General features: G+C 37.1%; 2 protein-coding genes across 4 annotated transcripts in view; one reads left to right on the forward strand and one right to left on the reverse strand.

Moving 5' to 3' along the window:
* Positions 1–4,832: 4,832 nt before the first annotated feature.
* Positions 4,833–8,312, reverse strand: RPA3 (replication protein A3). The gene is made up of 4 exons (XM_006779251.2): positions 8,066–8,312; positions 6,619–6,693; positions 5,701–5,809; positions 4,833–5,199 (listed from the first exon to the last, which is right to left on the reverse strand). The coding sequence occupies exons 1-4, from the start codon at positions 8,165–8,167 to the stop codon at positions 5,117–5,119; spliced, it is 369 nt and encodes a 122-aa protein (XP_006779314.1). The 5' UTR covers positions 8,168–8,312; the 3' UTR covers positions 4,833–5,116.
* A 158-nt stretch (positions 8,313–8,470) lies between these two features.
* Positions 8,471–8,517, forward strand: part of UMAD1 (UBAP1-MVB12-associated (UMA) domain containing 1) — a 189,460-nt gene continuing 189,413 nt past the window's right edge. Inside the window, exon 1 of one of the 3 annotated variants that reach the window (XM_015558272.1) lies at positions 8,471–8,515. The gene's annotated coding sequence lies outside the window, so the exon portion shown is untranslated. The remainder of the gene's footprint in view (positions 8,516–8,517) is intronic. The other 2 variants (XM_015558267.1, XM_015558273.1) reach the window with 2 other exon arrangements.

Genomic DNA, 8,517 nt, shown 5'->3' on the forward strand with positions numbered 1-8,517 from the left:
AATAGGTTCCAAAAGAAGAAGTGTACAAATGTCCTGGTTTGGAAGCAATGATTTCTAATCCCTTGCTCCTTCCTTGGTCTACAGAATGTTCATCTGGAAAACATTTAGTCATTTTTGAGGGGATTCCAAAATGACGTAGCCCCTGGTCCACTGTCTGCCTCTCATAAAAGGTCAAATACATGACCAACTAACGGCATAACATTTCTGAGCCATATGGAAGAAATAATTGACTCAATGGGATCCTGATCACTTAAAAGAATAGATGCATCTCTTAAAGAGAAATGTATTCTCTCACGAAGCCCAATGTTTAGCTTCTCAAAAGCTAAAGAAAAATGTAAAGTTTAAATGACATGTGACAGTTTCTGATTTTCTGTAGGGTAATGCTACATTTATTTGATGCAGTATGGCTTTAAATAATTGAATATGAAGTGGAGTTGAATCAATGACAATTAGTGTTAACATCTAAATAACATTTAAAAATACATATCTATAGTAAAATAATATTAATTTATCTAGCTTTTTAATTAGTGATTATTCAGTTGAAGAATTTCTTCTTGCTCATTATCTTTCAAGATTCAGGTGATATAATACTAAGGTTTTTCAATGAAACCATTCATTTAAAACTACTATCTATAATAATAAAAGCATAATATGCTAATTAGACCAGACAGCCAAACGACCTTCCAGATGTCCTTCCGGATAACCTTCTGGATAACCTTCCAGACGAAGCCAGGGCTGCGAGGGCTGAGGGAAGCCGCTGGGGCTGCTAGGGCCAAGCCCCTTGCACAAATTTTGTGCATTGGGCCTCTAGTTATTAAATAAACCTTAACACAACATTTTATGGTGAGAGATTCTTTTTTTTTTTTTTTTGGTGAGAGATTCTTAATGGCCAAAATAATTGGCTTAACTTTCCTTGGTTATAGTTCTAGGAAATGCCTGTGAAAAACAGTCTTTTAAAAAGAGGGTCTAATTAAGTCTCAGTGTCATCTATGGCATTACCCAGAACTATTACGAAGCTCATATATTTTCTTTCTCCCAACTTATACTAGTTTTTTGAGAACTGTTACAAAGTTTCATCATGAATATCACATTCTATGGAATCCACAGAGATTGTTGTTCTTTACCTGCTCACCTACAAAAATAATCATGTTGAAAGCTTTTCTTTTCATGTGAAAGCCACTATTTTCAGTCAAAATATCTAAGAACATGAGGAAATGTCACAGAATATCATGCCCTGCTGTTGACGTTCTGTATCATGTAAAGAAGAAACAATGGCGTGCTAACAAGTTTCATCCTCACTGTCAAGATGAAGATATTACACTATAAACTGTTCATAGTCTACACCTCTAGTCTTAATTAGCCAGCTCAAAACCCTATGCTGTAGGTCAAATGGGGTCATGAAGAACATAGTGGCTTACCTCAAACCAACATCACAATTAGAAAGTAACTTAAAACATATGCTTTATGAGTATTCTAGATTTAACATTACCTTTATAGGTACCAGGATTATTATTTTCCTTTCAGCAACAGATCAGAATAAAATTCCATGTGAATTAAATAAGGAAGAGAACCAAATTGAAGTTTCACTAAATAGAGCCTCCAGAATTTGGTTGTTCTTAAGGTGAATTTCTTCAAAACTTTAGAGTAATTAAATGTTAAATCTGAGTTGAGACATCTGTAGAGACTATGCTAAACTTCCATAGATTGAGATTTTCAGAGAGCAGGGACTTTGTTTATATGTATCTCTAATAATTAGCCCTGGACCTGACACAAAATGTTTGTTGAGTGTCTTCATACATGTTAAATTAACACCTAAAAAGACAATCTTGAAATTTGATAAATTTAGTAATAATACTAGTTTATCAAAGAACATACCCAATGAAGAGATGCTTTCAGAGTTATTTTAATGTTGTCTTTGTCAGATGAAAATAAAAATTATCATTTGAAGAACATCTCTAAAATTACTACTGAAGACAACCATTTGTAGTTCATCATCTGTCACATTAGATCTGTGTGATATTGCTTTTAGAATATATTAGGGAAAGGCTTGATTGTCCTAATGAATTTAAGGCTATTAAAATTCTATGGCCTATTCTTGTTCTTTCTCCTAGCTTCCCAAGAACACATGGAGCTAAATTTAATGTCTTACTGTATTTCCTATTGAGTGTTTTTGTCAGTTGTCATCTCCTTTTTCATTTACCTTTTCATTTTCATAGCCTAATCCTTTTTATAAATGTGATATATGTTACGAATGTCAGTGTTTTACCCTCATCCTTATTTCCAATGGTTATTTCAGCTTTCTGCATTATTGGCTACTCTTTGAAACTCTCTTTCCTTGCCTTTCATGATATTCTTTCAGTCAACAAATACCTATTGAGTGCTTACTAGGTATCAGGTGCCATTGAGTTTCTCCTCACTTGCCCACTGCTGTTCCGTAAGTGTGCAGACCCCCCTGTCATCCCCCAGTTCTATGGTTTCTCTCCTGCTGTCCCTTGATTTGGAAATACAATACCTCCCTTGATATGCTTGAGGCCAGACTTGCTTCTGAATTCAGAATTTTTGGATTTTAGAAAGGTCATAGATCTACCATATGTTATGTAATAGCCTCCCCTGAAGAGCCCTACCCTCTAATCAAATATATTATTTCTTCAGTGAAGCATGAGCGTTTACAGTAAGTGATATAAAGACTATAAGTAGCCCCATTATATTCTTAGTCAGGTTTTGTTGCCAAATGAGTTTTGTCCCACATTTGGGAAAACGCTTTTTGGTTTCAGCTTTTGAAAGTGTAGAGAAGGAATTGGTAGATCTTAAAATATTTTAGGCATGGTGTCTCTCAAATCTCTATCTGGTCCTATATTTCCAATGCCTTTTGCACATCTTCACTAAAGGGCCTATCACCTACATAAATTTGTATTGAAGTGAATTTATTGCCTCCTCACAAATTGACCTCATCCTTGGTTCTTAGTCTAAGCTCCTTCTATCAATCACTGTGTCCCATGGAATCCAATATAATTTACCCTGAACTCCTTGCCTCTTATTCTTTGCCACTTCACATGTTATGGTCAAACTTTCATTCCCTCTCCTCTCTGCCTTGATTGGATAGATTTTTAACTACAAGTTCTTTGTAAGGACCTCTCCTTAGTGGAGAAGGCTAATGAAAGAACTGGCTAGCTCAATTAGGAAACATTTGGCACAAATCCAAATTAGGGACCATTTTGCAACTATTAAAAAGGATGAGATGGCTCCATATGTCAATTGCCAAAACGTATTAAAGGAGAAATACATGTTGCTGAACAATATACTGAGATGCTATAGAACAATTTATCTATGTAGAAAAAGTTCTGGAAAGCACATCCATAGCAGTGTCCCTGGGAAGACACTAGGAACTTTACTTTCTGACTTTTCTAGTGTTTAAACAAAAGAAAGCTGAAAAAAGGTTATCAGTAAGTTAAGTGATAAGGTATAAAGAAAGGAATTTAACATTAAGTACCTAATTCTGCTTGCCTAAGTTAGGGAAAGCTTAGATAATGTTTTTTTTGGGCACAGAAATAGACATTCCAGTCTGAGCAAATAGCAAGTTCAGTAGCACCCAGATCATAAAGGGTCTATAGTGGGTTCCAGGAATGGCAACTGGTACTGGAGGGTGGTTTCAGACAGAGGTGGGCATAGTTAGATTGCAGTGCCTCAAGTATTAATTAGAAATATAGACCTGACCTAGTCAGTGGAGCCTCTTTGGAGGTTATTAGCTTTTTTAAAATACACTTTTCACTTTGGAACAATTTTAGATTTACAGAGAAGTTGCCAAGAAAGTAGAGATCTTGTATAACCCCTCACCATTTGTCTACCTTCATGTTATCTCACATTACCATGGTGCATTTGTTAAAACTAAGAAACCAACACTGGTATATTATCATTAACAAACTCCAGACTATTCAGTTCTTTTTCTGTTCAAGGAGCCTATCCAGGATCCCCCATCATACTTTGTTGTCATGTTTCCTTAGTCTTTTCTATGTGAGTTTCTTTGTTTTCATGACCTCAACAGTTTTGGGAGGTAGTGATCAGTTTGCAGAATGTCCCTCAATTTGTGTTTGTCTATGTTTTCTCATGGTTTGACTGGTGTTGAGGGTTTTTTGGAAAAAAAAAAAAAAAGTAACAGAGGTGAAGTGTCTTTCTTATCACATCATATTAGAGGGCACATGATGTCCATGTCATCATTTATGTTCACCTTGATTAGTTTAAGGTAGTATTGGCCAACTTCCTCCATTGTAAGCTTCCCAGAAAGTTTTCCTTTTCTCACAGTTGTCTGGTTTTTATTTATTTTAATGTTTTTATTGATTTTTAGAGGGAGAGACACCTATACATTGATGAGAAACATTGATCAGCTGCTTCCTGTATGTCCCCTACTAGGATCGAGCCTACATCCTGGGCATGTGCAAAAGACATATGATTCTATTGATATGAAATGTCCAGAATAGGCAAATCTATAGTGATGTGTTAGGTGTGTATATGGGGGGTGGAGGAACTGGGCTGTAATAGTAAATGGTATAGGTTTTCTTTTGGGGATCATGAAAATGTTCTAAAATTGATGGTGATGATTGTACAACTCTGTGAATATACTAAAAGCCACTGAACTGTACACTTGAAATATGTGAATTGTATGTGAATTATATCTTAATAAAATTCTTATCAGAAAGCCAAGGAACACATGGCAAGGCAACTATACTCATTCAAATTATACTCTTTCAAGCTAAAGTGACGGACCGTACAGCTATTAAATTCCAATTTTGTGCTTGAATACCTGCCTAAAAAATAATAACACGACCAATAGTAAGTACCATTTAAATTTTTATTAATAAAACAGAAAACAGAAGTCAGACAACTGCTTTGTTACTCTTTGATCTGACCATATGCCAGATAAGTGATTCTTTATGAGGAGGTAGGAAAGAACTGTCAATATACCAGTTCCATTAAAAATGGCATACTGGAATATCTAATAAAGTTAGGTAAATGAAATTACAAAGAGAACAAATTAAATATTAAAAGTAACAAGAATCTATCCCTCAAATATCAGGGATCTCCTTTAACAGTCTTCAATGCAGCTCATTTACAATTAAGATCAATCATACTGCATAACCCCCAAAGGAAAAAACTGAGGGAACTCATGGATAATTTTCACAGCTTCATTGTAAAGTCCAAGATCTGAAAAAAACATTTTAGCAAACATTTAATCTACAGTGGAAAGTTGTGATATCAACTACTATCTAAACATTTCTACCTCTTTCTCTTTTACCTCCCTTTTAACTGTCAACTTATTTTCCCAATCCATCTTCTAAAACTGAGATTTGGATCATCATATTTATTTAACTGTGGCTCCAAAAAATGAAAGACATGGGGGATAGGAGATCATCCATTGTATTTTGTGTTTTAGGTCTTATACATTATTTGATGGCTTTAATCCATATATTAAAACAAAACAAAAGAGATTAACATTATTTTTGTTTGGCTTAATAAAATTATTTCCACAAATGTTAAAATTTACCGAGTTTCTTACAAATACACACACTACTTAGAAGCAGGGCAAAATGTCCTCCCATTTTCGAGATCAGAAAATTCTATAGAAATTGAAAATGTAACAGGACTGAGACTAAAGAATAAAATTTGTTTTTCTCCTAAATACATGAGACTAAATGCCTTATTTACCAAAAGGATGGTTATCTTCTTTAAACTGGACATAAGATGAGCACATAATGGTTGCCTTGGCTGTTACTCTTCCAACTACTTCCACGATTCCAGAGATTTCTTCATCAAGCTAACAACACAAAGAACAAAATACCAACTTCATGTTATCACATTTTCAGATGAGAATTAACTCGGAAAATTGTTATCTTTCATTTCATGTATCAAAATAATTAAAAATTTACCAATGCCCAGAGTGAAGTGCAACCTGTTAAAAAATGTTTTGAGTACTTGCTGTCTGCATGTCACACTCCTGTTAACCTTTAGCTATAGCTCTAGGTCCAAAGATACAGCTGAACATTTAAGTTGAAGACAAAATCACTTAAAGATACTGAAACTGTCCAGCAGTTTTATAAGGAGTAATTTGTTCAAAAAGACCAATGAAAGGAACCTTCTATTACCTATTATCTTGCACAGTATATTCTGTATACATGAAGCATACAGCATATGCATTTGTCTTAATAAAAGACAAAGAAAATGTAAATATAAAATATAAAGACAAATTAAGTGACAATTAAGAATATATGTAAACAAAAATAGAAAACAGGATTAAAAAAATATATTCATGTTTCCTTAAGGAAGAAAAGTGATTTAAACAAAAGATTTACCTTACGTGATTTTATGGTCTTTCAAAAGACACGAGAATTCTCACCTAGCATTTAAGGGATGTATTAAAAATATCATGGAGTCCAAATAATCATTGGTTAGACATGTAAAGGGAAATAGAATGTAATACAAGGACAAAAATGGACGTTTACAGCCAGGGAAGTTTTACAAGCTGATCCTTTATACATCCACTCCAAGAACCAAAAATATCAGCAACAACCCAAAACAAGATGTAGAATTAACTCTAATATGCACAGAATTAATACTTGAACGTACAGGCTCCATCAATTCAATGGTTGCACTTTTCCCTTCTCCATCTGAAAGAATAAACATTTTTCCAGTGGGATGAATCTAAAAAAGAAATACACAATGAAAAAAATAAATCCGACATAAACAAAACCTTTAAAATCTCATTAAAATAAAAATATTAATTTGACAAAAGATGGGTAGGTTGACCCAAACTTTTGTAATAGATACATGTGTGCAAAGCAATTGTTTTTTGACGTTTATTTGGTTCAAATTATAATCTTGTGTCACTATATCCATTCAAACGACCCTGTTATATTTCAATTTCCAGATGAACACCTTTTTTAGTACAAATATGTCCTGTATTTTTAATTGCTGTATCACACAAACCTATGCTAAAAACTAAAGGGAGTCCATACTATCTAAAAATGAACTCTGCTGGGGCCCATGATTTTAAATCGTACATATTCCAATGAGGGTATGTTTTAAAAATCAGGCATGATTTAGTAAAGAGAATCAGTTGTCAAAAGATCTGGGTTCTAGTCTTGTGAGACAGCTGCAAAGTGTGCAGTCAGGTCTGTTTTGAGTGCTAGCTTTGCTACTTGATGTGGCCTTGAACATTTTTTGTTTGAATCTTTTTAATTATCTTCTTTTAATCTTTTTTAAAGTATTACATATGTTCTCTTTTTCCTCTATTAGCCTTTTCCTTCCCCCCTCCCCCATTCAGGCCCTCACCATCCCATTATCTGTGTCCACGGGTTATGTATACATGCATACAAGTTCATTGGTGGATCTACACTCCTACCAAATTTCCCTACCTGTGAAGTCAGAATAACACCTATTTTAAAAAGAGGTGTGTGGCTGATATTACTAAGCCTTTATATAATATTCGTTTTCGTTCAGCTTTCTAACCGGGTTCACCGATTCTGAGGGGCCTGTTTCTCACCAGGAGGAGGAAGGGGCTGCACTCGAACACCGGGATAAGATAACAGACAGCTATGGGATCTGCAAGGGGCAATCGAGGAATATTTTATCGAGAAGTGATTTCAAGGAAAAACGAGGTTTGAGAAGGAGAATTGCAGAAGAGAAGAAAACAAGAAAATCAGACTAGCCGTCAAGTCTGGCTAAACTAAAATATCAAGAAAGTAGATGTGGGAGTCAAGTCTACCATTACTTTTACGTAAACACAAACAGAACCAGGGTGGGGGCGCTAGAACTTAGAAGGGAGCGCATTCGCAAACGTTGCTATTCCGCGCCATAAAAGAGGCGCCAAAATGGGGCTGCAATAGCTAAAAAGTGCGCAAAAATAAAGCAACCGGGAGCGCAGTGATGTCAAGGCTTTCTATCTGTCCTCCACCCTCCGTTACCCGTCCTAAGGCCGCCCCCAGGCAGTCAAGGGGTCCCTTCCCCTCCCGCCACTCTCCCCCCCACGCCCCCCACGGACTATGACCAGGGAGCCCGGCCGACGAGCGAGCACCTTTTCCAGCCTCCCTACGAAGCAGACGGGCCGGTCGATGGACTGGGCTAGCATGCTGGCGTTGATACGCGACTTGGGCAACTCCATCACCTCCACCATCATTGCGGACGGAGATCGGCGGCCGGCGGGAAACCAGCGGCGCAGTCAAACAGCCGCTCGCGGGCGTCTATGGGACCGAGTTCCCCGGCACCAATCGTAGAAGACCAGCCCTCTCGCTCCACCAATCACACGCGCGGAAATCCTCACGGTCTCCGCCAAAGGGAAAGCGAAAGGAGGGACGCGAACGGAAGTGGGGGGATCTGCTGCTTAGTGATGCGCGGCGTCCCGGAAATGGCCCCGGTCCACGTGGGCGAGGGCATGGAGGCGGGGCTTGGGTGGGGCGGGGCCTGAGGCTCGCTCCGCTGAACTCCGGCCGCCCCGAGGCACCCTGACCCCGGAAGCAGGGTGCCGGG

The sequence above is a fragment of the Myotis davidii genome, unplaced genomic scaffold (genome assembly GCF_000327345.1).
Source record: "Myotis davidii unplaced genomic scaffold, ASM32734v1 scaffold187, whole genome shotgun sequence".
Taxonomy (NCBI): domain Eukaryota; kingdom Metazoa; phylum Chordata; class Mammalia; order Chiroptera; family Vespertilionidae; genus Myotis; species Myotis davidii.